The sequence below is a fragment of the Procambarus clarkii genome, chromosome 82 (assembly GCF_040958095.1).
Source record: "Procambarus clarkii isolate CNS0578487 chromosome 82, FALCON_Pclarkii_2.0, whole genome shotgun sequence".
Taxonomy (NCBI): Eukaryota; Metazoa; Arthropoda; class Malacostraca; order Decapoda; family Cambaridae; genus Procambarus; species Procambarus clarkii.
The window spans coordinates 4,201,367-4,216,166 of NC_091231.1; the positions used below are offsets into that span (position 1 = coordinate 4,201,367).

Sequence of the window (14,800 nt, forward strand, 5' to 3'; positions counted from 1 at the left end):
GGGACTAGGCTACGGGGAGAGACAGAGGAGACTAAACCTAATGACACTTGAAGAAATGAGACTTAAAGGAGATATAATCCAGCCAAAACATATTCCGGGAAATTACAATAAAATGACGAAGATAATGTTTAAGATAAACATCAACATACGAGAGGACTATATACTAGGTAGACAGAGAGATGAGCCACAGAAAGGCGAGACAACACCTTCACACGGTAAAACCAGCAGACATAACCACTTTAAGAGCATTTTAGAAAACCATATAAGTCAGCATTGCCAGTCAACATGTCGCAGTCGTTTAACCCACTCATGCTTCATTTTGTAAATGTTTGTGAACTTTTAACTCATTAAAATTGCAATCAGGGTAAAAATCTCCATAGTTTTCATTAAGGTAAAAAGGTTTATTAATAACCTCGGCCTTTGTTCTAAGTCTCGTCTGTCAAAATAAATGAGCGTAACTAATATCATATTTATTTTTGTATCATTTACCTGCCGATTTTATTAGAGAATAATTACTTCAGTTGCAATTAATCCTGCACCGAATTACTTATAACTTGTGATATTCAAATTACGCAGACGCCTAATTGTCAATAGACATTGAATAGTAATATCAACAAGATCTCGCTGCTACGTACACACAGAAGCCTATTAAGGCTTGGAACAAAATATAAACAGTCAAGCCGCCAAACTGCTCATTACCTAAGCTGTCCTCAGTCCAAGCACTTGTCATGTACAGCAGTGCGACGGCCTCGCTTCTTGTAAGTTGGCGTTCAATCGTCGACCCTCCCAAGTGGTTGCCCACCATTCTTTTCCTCTATCCTATCCTAAATCCTTGTGCTCATATCCCTTCCATGGGCTGTGTCAATAGTCGTCATGGCTTAGCGCTCTCTCCCAAGGCAAGCTTAGACGATGATGGGTTTAATACCAACCCGTCTACAAGGCTTTACTAGATCAAGCTGCGGCCGACCTCATTGATGCATTCATAAATTTTAACGGATTAGATATTATAACTTTGCGTGTAGTTAAGCGTTTTACTTTTCGTGACAATTATTTGTACTTGCAGTACGTGGGTAAAGCATTTAACGAGATAAGGTTGAAACACAGCAAGAGAGCAAACGTTTAGTGTCACACACACACCTCCATCAGACAAGGAATAATAAAAAGCACGTCACCAGTCACAAGTATATTATTATGTACAAGCCCAAGCAGGGAACGAGGGAGGAGCACAGACAACGTTGTTAGCGCCGTCGTCGTTGTCAACTGCGGGAGAGTTGACACCGGCGGGAGCGCCATTGTGTGTTACCAGGTGACAGCGGCGGACTACGCTATTCACACTGTTCAAGAAGTTATAACGCAGTCAGTTGTGTGTGTTAAGTGGCTATTGTCTATGGAAACGAGCTGGGATATTGACACTACAAGCTGGAAGTGATTTGGAACAGTCTCAAACAATAGTTTCGATAATAATAAAAATTATTTGACATTCTACGCCGATAATATGTCCGTGTTGGGGCACCCGACGACTTGGAGGAAGGTCTGTATATTTATATTTCTTCTTTACCATTACCCGTCAGGCAGTTTTATGAACTATATAGACTGTGTAGTCACCGCGTGTGAAAATGGACAAAATACTTGAAATTTAATTTAAATATTAGTTTTTAACATTCGTGGCAGCGTAGTGCGGCCGTAAACAATTAAAATCGGGAGACATTAAAAGCCGTCCACTTTGTAATTAGCGATGTGACTTCTGCTGACTATTTATAGACGACAGATCAAAGATGAACACCAATATAAAGAAACGCTTCCGACACGCACTATAAACAAATTAACGGTAGAATACAAATTATTAAATTCCGAAATTTGTATTACGAAAACTTTATATGGATGAGGTTGGATTAGTGAAGCATGGATGTGGTGAGTGATGGAGGGACTGACCTCTGAAGACCAGGTGCTTGAACTCTGAAGAACAGGAGCTTGACCTTCTGAAGAACAGGTAACAGGAAAAATAACACCAACGAACTGTGCCAATAAACTCTTAGGGTTGCGTAGGCTGCAATGTCCCAACATTCTCCATACAACAAAGGCTACCACCTACTACATGAACTCCATACTGGGAAAACGCTGACAGCCTCATTAACTTACAAAAAAGAATTAAAGACCATTGATACCCTCCGAGACAGGCACAATCGTTGGGTACCCAATTTCCAACAAAAAGTAATGGTGATTTGCTGACTGCACAGTCGCGAGGCCACCGTATTAGTCGTGGAACAATGCCGGCCCTTCAGGTTAAGTGAGAGGCAGCTGCAGGACTTCCTGTGTTGGCAGAAAAAGATTTTGGAGCTGCTTGGGGAAGTTTGCAGCGTCACAATTTTTAGTTTGCTTGTACTGAGAGGCGGAGGGGAAGGGAGGAGAGGGGGTGACTGAAGTAGTTTTTGGGCGAGGCTGTCTAACTGTAACAGTTTAGTTATACGTAGCATAGGTGTTTCGTGTCGGTCATCTGAAGAACAGGTGCTATAAACACTTCAGGTTCTTCGTGTCGGTCATCTGTTGCTCAGGTGTTTCGTATCCGCGTCGCTAGGCTATTTTAGTTGCGTATTTCAAGTACATGATATTCAGGTTTGGAGAAAAGCGAGATAGTTCGAGAGTACTTACTTCAAACCCTCGATGGATATTCCTGCAGGGACTGTCCGGCCAGGAAGAGCAGCCGGCCAGGAAGAGCAGCCGGCCAGGGAGAGCAGCCGGCCAGGAAGAGCAGCCGGCCGGGGATAGTGTCCGGTCAGTGAGAGCGGCTGGCCAGGGCACATCTTTAATATTTAATTTCCCGCCCGTTCTTCGCCCTGATGCATATTGTATTTGTCTTAAAGCTGAATGGTTGGTGGGTTGTGTGCGCGCGCTCTCGTGGAGTTGAGCTTCGGCTCGTTGGTCCCGCCTCTCAACTGTCAATCAACTGGTGTACAGGTTCCTGAGCCTACTGGGCTCTATCATATCAACATTTGAATCAGTGTATGGATTCGGCCTCCACCACATCTTTTCGTAATGCATTCTATTTATTAACTACTGACTAAACAAATTCTTTATAGTGTTTTTGTGGTTCAATTAAAGTTCTCAGTTTCCGCCTGTGTCCCTTAGTGCGCGTACTATCCGTGCTAAATTGTTTGCCTATATCTAGCTTATTAATTCCACTGATAATTTCGTATGTGGTCATAATGTCTCCACTAATTATTTTGCCTTCTAGCGACATGAGGTTTAATTTCTGTAGCCTTTCCTTGTAGCTCATACCTCTCGGTCCTGGTACTAATATGGTGGCACACTTCCCAACTTTTACGGGCTTACTATAACCGTGCTACATTAACATTTCGTTCTGAGTAGCTAAATCTCAAACAACAACATTCTCAACTTTCTCTAACTTCGTCTTGTGCTTGACTTGATACGGACTCCATGCTGGAGCCGCATACTCCAGAATTGGTCTGACATATTGGGTATACAAGGTTCTGCAGAAGGAACTTCAAAAGCCCCCTTGCAGGGTTTTAACGTTCCTTCTATTTTGATTCGTCTCATTAATTTTGCATCGCCTGTAAGCTTTGATGTGAAAAAGAAACAAATGTCCTCTGTCAGGTTGTTGACACACCCTGGAAGACAGTTGTTTGTTGTTTAAGATTTGCTACCTGGAACAAAAAGTTCCAAGTAGCACGGGCTATGGTGAGCCCGCAGTGGACTTGGATTGGTCTAGTTCCGACCTCTGGGGCACTTCACTCGTTACTTCCACATTCTGACCCATGGAGGAATATACAGTCTGCTTATCCCACTTATTGTTTTTTCTTGTGTTTTCTGTCAACTTGTTGTAAAACTTTATTAAAGCTTGTTAGACAGGTTTTGTTACACTTAGTAATCGATTTGATATGTTGCTTGAAGCCTACCGCTTTCATTACACCCATTTCCTATTTTTCTTTTTCTGGTGTTATTAAAATTTCTGTGATGTGGCGGTGTTAGTTCTGTTAGAGCTTTTAGCTCTAGTGGCAGATCAGGTTCTTAAACTTTACTATAAACCTGTTTTGCATAATTCCTTGTCATTCTCTGTGTATCCTCTTTCTGTTCCGTGTAGCCTGATCACCTCACTTGCCTTACCTCCCCCCCCCCCCCCGGCCCATCCCAAAGCCTTATCCTGACCCATTCCAAGTGTTATATAGTCGGCATGGCTTGGCCTTTTCCCCTAATAGTTCCCTTCCCTTATACCTTTTGATCGCTGTTTTTGATTTCTTTCACTTTGTCTTTGTCTTTCCCACTGTCTACCAAGTATGGGGAAGAGAAGGAGAAAGAGAGGAGGGATAAATGGAAGAAGAAAAGGGGGATAATGGAGAGGAGGTGTAAGGGAAGGAAGAGGAAGGAGAGGGAGAGAGAAGAGGATGAGTGTGAGGGAAGCGAGGTACGAGTGTGTGTAGGGTGTTGGTATGTCACGCCCGCCCCTCACCCTTCACACTGGCTGCTCCCCTCAGAGGGGAAGCCTTATAACAAGATGTCTGAATCCAGTGATCTTTGGCTAGCGTGTGTGTGCTCACCTAGTTGTGCTTGCGGGGGTGGAGCTCTGGCTCTTTGTTCCCGCCTCTCAACTGTCAATCAACTGGTGTACAGATTCCTGAGCCTACTGGGCTCTATTATATCTACATTTGAAACTGTGTATGGAGTCAGCCTCCACCACATCACTTCCTAATGCATTCCATCTGTTAACCACTCTGATACTGAAAAAGTTCTTTCTAACGTCTCTGTGGCTCATTTGGGTACTCAGTTTCCACCTGTGTCCCTTTGTTCGTGTACCACCCGTGTTAAACAGTTTATCCTTTTCAACCCTGTCAATTCCTGTGCGAATTTTGTAGGTAGTGATCATGCCTTCCCTTACTCTTTTGTCTTCCAGTGACGTGAGGTGCATTTCACGCAGCCTTTCTTCGTAACTCATGCCTCTTAGTTTTGGGACTAGCCTAGTGGCATGCCTCTGAACTTTTCCCAGCTTCGTCTTCTGCTTGACAAGCTTCGGGCTCCATGCTGGGGCCGCATACTCCTGGATTGGCTTTGCATACGTGGTATACAATTTTCTAAATGATTCCTTACACAGGTTCCTGAAAGCTGTTCTGATGTTAGCCAGCCTCGCATACACCGCAGATGTTATTATTTTTATGTGGGCTTCAGGAGACAGGTTTGGTGTGATATCAACTCCTAGATCTTTCTCTCTGTCCGTTTCATGAAGTACTTCATATCTCATTCGGTATCCTGTGTCTGGCCTCCTGTTTCCACCGCCTAGCTTCATTGCCTTACATTTACTCGGGTTGAACTTTAGGAGCCATTTGTTGGACCATTCATTCAGTTTGTCTAAATGTGTGTGTGTGTGTGTGTGTGTGTGTGTCTTGTATGACCTACGACACAGGGTCATACATAAAGTAACAGGTATAAATTGTATATTGGAACACTTGACTCGCTTAAGTGTGCTAACAGGGGTTGAGAGAGAAAAAAAGCCGAAGCTAGGCTCTTTGATCCCGCCTGTATTTCTGTGAGGTTACAATCCACTACATCAAATATTATACACGTCTTAATTCATTCACCAGGGGGTCATTGACTTTAGCACTGGAAGCCTCGAACACGCGACCTCCTGCATGAGAGACAAGTGTGCTACCGACTGGCCCACGGGCTTGCCACAATACGGAGGGACTTCAGAGGCACCAAACCACTGCCCAAACTGAAACTTGAAGCCTTACCTGGGCTGCCACTTGAGCGCTGAACAATTAGGCGATCCACACCAATCATAAATTGTCAACCACAATACCACAGAGGGTAACAATTCACCAGGGCAGTAGGAGCCTCTAACACGCCAACTATCCGATGGGAAGAGGGTGTGTGGGGACGCCGTTGAAGCCCTTAGAACGACCTTGTTTGTGGAAATAAATTGAGTTATGGATGCCAGCGACCAGCTTGGGCGAAGAGACAGGATATGATTATAGAGAGACAGGTTGTGTTATTAGATTTGGACAGGTTCTTGACAGTGGGAGGAAAGAGATGGAAGGAGAGGGGGAGAGAAATAGATGGGTCCCAGAGGATAACGTCAGTGTTCAAGGAATGGGACAAAATAACGCGCTTAATATTCCTGTCTTACAGTGTGGTGGTGGACACGTGTGTTGTGTAAGTCTTCACACACACACAGCGGCCGGGAGTCGTAAATCCTAAGGGCCCGGGTTCGTTTCCTGGCCGAATCGGAACCAAATAGGCAGAGTTTCTTTCACCCTGATGCCCGTTAATTAACCTAGCAGCGAATAGGTACCTGGGAATGATCGAGTTAAACAGATTCTACGGGTTAGAAATAAAATAGCTTCTATTTGTTAGAAATAAATATATGTTGTAGCCTAATATAGGAAAAATAAATTGGTTAGAAATGCGGGGTCCAAGAGCTAACAGCTCGATTCTGCAGACGTAAATAGTAATTACACACACACACACCGCCACTAGACGGTTGTGTTTGCAGCTGCTTAATGGACAGGAAATACGAACTATTAAACCTACATCCTTGCAAATATAAATCAATATGGAGAGAGAGGGAGGGAGGGAGGGAGCAGAGGGAGATCAATCAGGCTGGACGGAGCTTCTTGTAGCGCACCTGGACGCCAGCCACCTGGAGAATGTTCAGTCTGACCTCTCCCTCTCCCCTCTAACCAGTCCGTCCTCCTAAGGTTTCCCAACGTCAATAAGCTGTCGTACTAAAGTGCCCTTATCCTAACCTACCTGAGGATCCAAAACAGAAAACGGGACAGTATGTCAATTTCGCGACCGCTACCATTTTCTAGTACGACAGATTTTGGCCTTAGAGTATACGTCAAAGTGCGACGCTCTATTAGGAGGACGGGTTGGATCAGTAGTCTTCCTGACGTATACTATCATAAGCAATATACACCCCTCCACCCACACGAGACGTGACCCCCTCTCCCCCCCCCCCCGCGTCCTTCCCACCCTACCAATTGAGCCACAATCTTCACTCGCGCCCTTCTTTCCCTCACTTGCGCCGTAACTACTCCTTCAGTGCAGCTCTCCACACTCACACCCCCTCACACACCTGGCACCACCTGAGGCCAGGGGCCGGATTCAGGAAGGTACTTACGAAGGTTTTTCCTCTTAGCTAAGAGCGAATTCCTTCTTAGCGCCTTCGTGGCGGCTAGGTCCGTATTCAAGTAGGTACCCTAAGTGGAAAAACCTTCGTAAGTTCATTCCGGGATTTAAGTGTGGTTTCGACCACTCGTAGCTTTACGTAAACTGGATATAAGTCATTTTTTCTCTACTACATAACACTGGGATCGATTTATGATATTGGAACATGACCAAAATATTATAGCTGGTGAATCTAGTGAAGAGGAATCCTTCGTGTTAGTTATATATGCATTCTCTGCTTGAAACTTGAAGTAAATATGTGTTTGATGATAGTAGAATTAGTTTTATAATAGCAAGATATTATACCAGTAGTTATTAAGTAAATAAACACTGGTGAACATGAAATATGAGAGAAGGTGATGAGCCCTGCCTGATGGGATCATTTACTATCACCAAATGCCCCTGTTCACCTAGTAGTAAGAGTGTACCTTAGCTATACATACCCATTTCTAATTTATTTAGTTTGGTTTTATTTTGAAATTAAATCTGGGTGAGACATAAAATAAAAATATGCTGCACAAATGATGTTAGGTAAGGAGAAGGGTAAAAATGTCACAAACTTTATTCATTGAATACTTAAAGCTATAATTATGACTATATACTGTAGATTATTAAAAAAGAGAGAGGGAAGTAGGGGTCCAAAACCTCTTCCTGTTATACAATTTGGGTGTGGAACAAGTAATTATCAAAAGAAGGCACCATGCCGGGAAGGCTATGTAGCAGTAAGGCAGTGAGGTGAGGCAGCTACTTATTTGAGAAATGCTTATTTTATTTACCTTATAAGCTGAGGCAACTTATTTTATTTGAGGAATACTCAGCTGATTCCTCTACATTTAGCATGGAACAAATTTGTGTCCAAGACCTCTTCCTGTTACTCAATTTGGCTGTGTGTAACCAAACTAGAAGTGCTCTACAAATCAAGGGACCCAGAATGTGGAATGACCTCCCGAATCATGTCAAAGGCTGTACCTCTCTCAACCAGTTTAAGAGTTAAACCAAGTACTGCCTAATTAACTCCATGTAACCTAACTTACCTCCTAAATGTCAACCCATGTCTTGCTATTTTTTAAACAACGCTGTTCACCAACATGTGCAATTGCTGAGTTATGCTATGCTAACCCCCCTTTTTGTATTTTTTATTCCTTCTTTCAACACAATTTATACCTAATCCCGATTACTAAGTTTTAGTCTGTGTTTTTTCCCCCACACCTTGCCCGAAATGCTATGAGTATTAGTGGCTTTAGGTATTGTATGTACTAGCTCTGTCTATAAATCCAACATTATGTTTGTAAATCAACTGTATGTACTTTTCCTGAATAAAATGTATTTATTATTTATTTTTTAATCAGTAAGTATTAAAAGAAGGCACCAAGCTGGGAAGGCTATGTAGCACCATTGTGTGTAACAATAAACCAAATTTTTTTTAACAAATAATGCACCTGTATGGTAAAACAAATCCTGTCAGCTGTAAAAATATTGATGCAGTTATTTAAATGAAAAATATAATGAAAGAAATATTACTGGTTTATTTTTATCCTATCTTTTTGTACTGTACAGTATATCCAAGGAAGTGAAAAATTGAGACATAATACACAATTTAATGAATGATTAGCATGGATTAGCAGTTCAAATGAAATATGACTTGTATTACATATCAACATGAGATCTTAATGATCCATGGTCAACATGATTTAATAAGGATAATACAGTACTGTATTTGTAATAATACAAACTATAATTTAAAATCTTTATTACTGATTTTTTTTATTAAGAAGATTAGGTATACACAGCAATGTGCTGCTACCCTATTCTATATGGAATATTACACAGTGTAGATAAAAAACTAGCTATAAGTTTATCTAATACTCCCATCTCACAGGATGGTTAGACATACTGTACATGGAATCAATTTAGAAAATACCAGCCTCAATACAAAAAACAAATAAACTCTGACTAAACAACTCTAAGCAATTTTCACAAGAGGTAAGCACTGAATCATGGAAACATTATATTATAATTACTCTTACCAGTTTCTACAAAACTCCTCTCAAACAATGTATTTTTAAACATGTTTAGGTATACACAGCAATGTGCTGCTTCCCTATTCTGTCTAAAGGACCACACAGTGTAGATCAAAAACCAGCTACAAGCTCACCTCACAGGATGGCCAGTCATACATGGAATTAGGAGAGAACAAAATACTTAATGCTGATCTATTAGCCTCCACTGGCAAAATCTGGGTGCAGCACAAGAATATCTTCCAATATTCCTGAGTGTATGAAGTAATTACAGAGCTCAAAATACCTCATACCATTTGGTATGAAGTCACTGATAACAGGACAATCACAGATATAGTGTTGGAGAGTATGTTCTCTCAAGTAGGACTGAAAACAGATGTTTTTTCCACCAAGAGGGCTATAAACCCATGGAACCGCCTACCCGCTGAAGCCGTAAATGCCAAATTCCAGCTAAAAAATGTAATTAAGACAATTGGCGGGCCCTTCAACAAGCCGCCGGCTTTCTGTCCTCTTCGAGGTCACTAGATAGTTAGTGGCCCTTGGGTAAATTCAGTAAATATATACAATAATTGTCAGCGCATCTTCCGAGCAACAAGGACAGCTACACAGTATCTCTTAGAATTACGTAGGTAAACAACAAATGTAACATATTTGTTTACTACAATGTCGGTGCTGGCTGTAGAAGTTGAAAAACATTGTTTTACTTCGAAATATACTAATTTTATAAGAAAATTCGACGTAAATAGGAGGCAGTAGAGCTGCGATAAGCCAGCGCTAAATCTTCAATATGAAGAATGTTGCTGCTCTCTGATTGGCCAAACGAAACACAGTAGTGACCTCTATCGGCACGCAGGTGAACCAACAATTTTTCTTCCTAAGTATACCTTATTGAATAGCACCTAAGCATCTTCTTAGGGCGCACTTAGGAACCTTCGTAGCAAACCCACTTACGAAGAAATACACAGAGCTTCCTGAATCTAGGTCCAGATTCCCAAAGGTACTAACGAAGATTTTTCTTCTTAGTTACGAATGTTTTCCTTCTTAGTGCCTTCGTGGCGGCTACGTCGGTATTCAGGTAGCTACACTAAGTCGAACAATCTTCGTAAGTTTGGTCCGGGATCTAAGTGTGCTGTCGGGCACTCGTAGCTTTACGTAAACTGGATATAACTCAATTTTTCTCTACTACATAACACTGAGATCGATTTTAATATAACAAAAGATTATTAGTTGGCGAATCTCGTGAAGAGGAGTTCTTCGTGTTAGTTATATATGCATTCTCTGCTTGAAACTTGAAGTAAATATGTCTTTTATGATAGCAGAATTAGTTTTATAATAGCAAGATATTATACCAGTAGTTATTAAGTAAATAAACACTGGTGAACATGAAATATGAGAGAAGGTGATGAGCCCTGCCTGATGGGATCATTTACTGTCACCAAATGCCTCTGTTCACCTAGTAGTAAGGGTGTACCTTAGCTATACATACCCATTTCTAATTTATTTAGTTTGGTTTTATTTTTAAATTAAATCTGGGCGAGACATAAAAGAAAAATATCCTGCACAAATGATGTTAGGTTAGGGTAAAAACTTCTCATTGAATACTTAAATTTATAATTATGACTATATGGACTATTAAAGAAGAGAGAGGGAAGTAGGGGTTCAAGACCTCTTCCTGTTATACAATTTGGGTGTGGAACAAGTAATTATCAAAAGAAGGCACCATGCCAGGAAGGCTATGTAGCAGTAAGGCAGTGAGGTGAGACAACTACTTATTTGAAGAATACTTATTTTATTTACCTTATAAGCTGAGGCAGCCTATTTTATTTGAGGAATGCTCAGCTGATTCCTCTACATTTAGCATGGAACAAATTTGTGTCCAAGACCTCTTCCTGTTACACAATTTGGATGTGTAACAATCAGCAAGTAATTATCAAACGAAGGCACCAAGCTGGGAAGGCTATGGAGCACCATTGTGTGTAGCAATAAACCTAATTTTTTTAAACAAATAATGCACCTGTGAGAAACAAATCCTGTCAGCTGTAAAAATATTGATGCAGTTATTTAAATAAAAATATAATGAAAGAAATATTACTGGTTTATTATTATCCTATCTTTTTGTACTACAGTATACAGTACAGTATATCCAAAAAAGTGAAAAATTGAGACATAATGCACAATTTAATGAATGATTCAAAAGAAATATGAATACTGTATTACATATCAACATGAGATCTTAATTATCCATGGTTAACATGATTTAATAAGGATAATATTGGTAATAACACAAACTATAATTTAAAATCTTTATTACTGATATTTTTGTATTAAGAAGCTTAGGTATACATAGCAATGTGCTGCTACCCTATTCTATATGGAAGATTACACAGTGTAGATAAAAAAAAACTAGCTATAAGTTCATCTAATACTCCCATCTCACAGGATGGTTAGTGATACATGGAATCAGGGGAGAAAATACCAGCCTCAATACAAAAACAAATCAACTCTGACTAAACAATAACTTCACAATTTTCACAAGAGGTAAGCACTGAATCATGGAAACATTATATTATAACTAGTCTTACTAGTTTCTACAAGACTCCTCTCAAACAATGTATTTTTTTTAACATGCTTAGGTATACACAGCAATGTGCTGCTTCCCTATTCTGTATGAAGGATCATACAGTGTAGATCAAAAACCAGCTACAAGCTCATCCAACATCCTCACCTCACAGGATGGCCAGTCATACATGGAATTAGGAGAGAACAAAATACTTAAGGCTGATCTATTAGCCTCCACTGGTAAAATCTGGGTGCAGCACAAGAATATCTTCCAATATTCCTGAGTGTATGATGTAATTACAGAGCTTAAAGTGCCTCATACCATTTGGTATGAAGTCACTGATAACAGGCCAATCACAGATATAGTGTTGGAGAGTATGTCCTCTCAAGTAGGACTGAAAACAGATTTTTTTTTACCCAGATGGGTAAAACCCATGGAACCGCCTACCCGCTGAAGCCGTACCTGCCAAAATCCAGCTAGAAAATATCATTAGGACAAGTGGCAGGACTTAACAAGCCCCTGGCTTTTTGTCCTCGTCGAGGCCACTATATAGTTAGTGGCCCTTCGGTAAATTTAGGTAAATAAATACGTAAATAGATACCATCGCTACTCAAGTCTTGGGAGCGACAAGGGGAGCTATACACTATCTCTTAGAATTACGTAGGTAAACAAAAAATGTAACATATTTGTATACTACAATGTTGGTGCTGACTGTACAAGTTGAAAAAACATTGTTTTACTTCGAAATATACTAATTTTATAAGAAAATTCGACGTAAATATGTCGCAAGTGGTCACGGATAAGCTCCGATATGGCAGCATCGTGATTGGCTACAGCTGTAAGATGAAAAATGTTACCTTCTCTCTGATTGGCCAAACTAAAAGCCTAGTGACATCTAGCGAGACCTAAGTGAACTACTTAGAAATCTTCGTAAGTTTACTTCTTTGAATCGCTCTTTGGCGCGTTCTTAGCGGGCACTTAGGAACCTTCGTAGCAAACCTACTTACGAAGAAATACATGGAGCTTCGTGAATCTAGGTCCTGGTCGCTTAATGCTGGTCCTTCGTGTCAGGTAGAACTGTTTACCAGTGGTGCTCCTACCACCTCAATACAACACCCAGCCCTCACAACCCTACCAGGGCTGCCCTACTACCACCACCACCACCACAACACCCAGCCCTCACAACCCTACCAGGGCTCCCCTACCAGCACCACCACCACCACCACAACACCCAGCCCTCACAACCCTACCAGGGCTCCCCTACCACCACCACCACCACCACCACAACACCCAGCCCTCACAACCCTACCAGGGCTCCCCTACCACCACCACCACCACCACCACAACACCCAGCCCTCACAACCCTACCAGGGCTCCCCTACCACCACCACCACCACCACCACAACACCCAGCCCTCACAACCCTACCAGGGCTCCCCTACCACCACAACCACCACCACCACAACACCCAGCCCTCACAACCCTACCAGGGCTCCCCTACCACCACAACCACCACCACCACAACACCCAGCCCTCACAACCCTACCAGGGCTCCCCTACCAGCACAACCACCACCACCACAACACCCAGCCCTCACAACCCTACCAGGGCTCCCCTACCAGCACCACCACCACAACACCCAGCAGTTGACGACAATGTAAGAGGTGAAGTGTGGTGGTAGCAAGTCCCATGTGAAGTACGTTCGTGCTGGCGGAAGCTGAGTGACAGAAATATTAGTTCCTCATACTTAACCAAATGAATGACAGGCGTGAAGCATTCGTGTTCACTGGAGGAGGAGGGCTTGTGAGGCAAGGATGAGTGATGTGACTAACTCGTGATGGGTGAGTTGTTCTCTCGGGCCATTCATTAAATATACCATCTCTTTAGTAGCGGGATGGAGGATAACATAGACTTGCCGATGTTGTGAAGGTTGCAACATGGTTATCACACTAGCGAGACCACCTGCCAGGGCCGAGGACCTTATCCTCATAGGTGGCTCCTGGAAGATCAGTGACCTAGTGCGTCCGAGGACTTTATCCACACTGGAAGTGATGTGGAAGCTTTCTGGAAATATCAAAGTTGACACACACACCGTGACCAGTTGAGGCATTACGAGGCGTGTGCTAGGACCTAGTTGATCTTGCGGTCCTGTGGGCGTGGGCGGCAGAGTGGGCGTGTGGCGGACGAGTTAGATCCTAGCTGGCGGGGTTTGTGTAGGTGGCGGGGCTTGTGTTACTGTGTAGGTGGGGAGTGTAGAGGGGGGGGGCATGGTGGTGGATCATTTACTTATAGTTGATGTGGCATGCGAAGGGTGACCGGGTGTGTATAATTGTAGTTCACGTGACGTGTGTGTGTGTGTGTGGGGGGGGTGGGGGGGGGGTGCAGGTGTGTGGGGGTGCGCCAGGTGTGTGTGAAAGAGGGGGTGCCAGGTTTGTGTGGGGAAAGGTGTCTCAGGTGTGTGTGTGTGTACTCAGCAAAGTGGGGTTGAGCTTTGACTCATTGGTCCCGCCTCTCAACTGTCAGTCAATTGGTGTACAGGTTCCTGAGCCTACTGGGCTCTATCATATCTACATTTGAAACTATGTATGGAGTCAGCCTCCACCACATCTCTGTCTAATGCATTCCACCTGTTAACTACTCTGACACTAAAAAATAATCTTTCTAATGTCTCTGTGGCTCATTTGAGTACTCAAGTTTCCACCTGTGTCCCCTTGTTCATGAACCACCCGTGCTAAGTAGTCTGTCTTTATCTATCCTATCAATTCCGGCGGGAATTCTGCACGTAGGTGGTAATCATGTCTTCCCTAACTCTTCCATCTTCCTGCGACGTGAGGTTCAATTTATATAGACTTTCCTTGTAACTCATACCTCGTAGTTCAGGGACTAGTCGGGGATGTTTATGTACTCACCTATTTGTGCCTGCAGGATCGATCATTGACTCTTGGATCCCGCCTTTCGAGCCATCGGTTGTTTACAGCAATGACTCCGGTCCTATTTCCCTATCATATCTAGTTTTAAACTTATGAATAGAGTTTGCTTCCACA

The 14,800-nt window shown here is 42.4% G+C and overlaps 1 protein-coding gene across 1 annotated transcript in view; it reads right to left on the bottom strand.

The window, feature by feature from the left end:
• Positions 1-307: 307 nt before the first annotated feature.
• The window catches only part of LOC138358300 (uncharacterized), a 42,755-nt gene continuing 28,262 nt past the window's right edge, over positions 308-14,800 (bottom strand). Inside the window, exon 6 of the mRNA XM_069316154.1 lies at positions 308-436. Within this exon, the coding sequence (XP_069172255.1) occupies positions 308-436 (129 nt within the window). The remainder of the gene's footprint in view (positions 437-14,800) is intronic.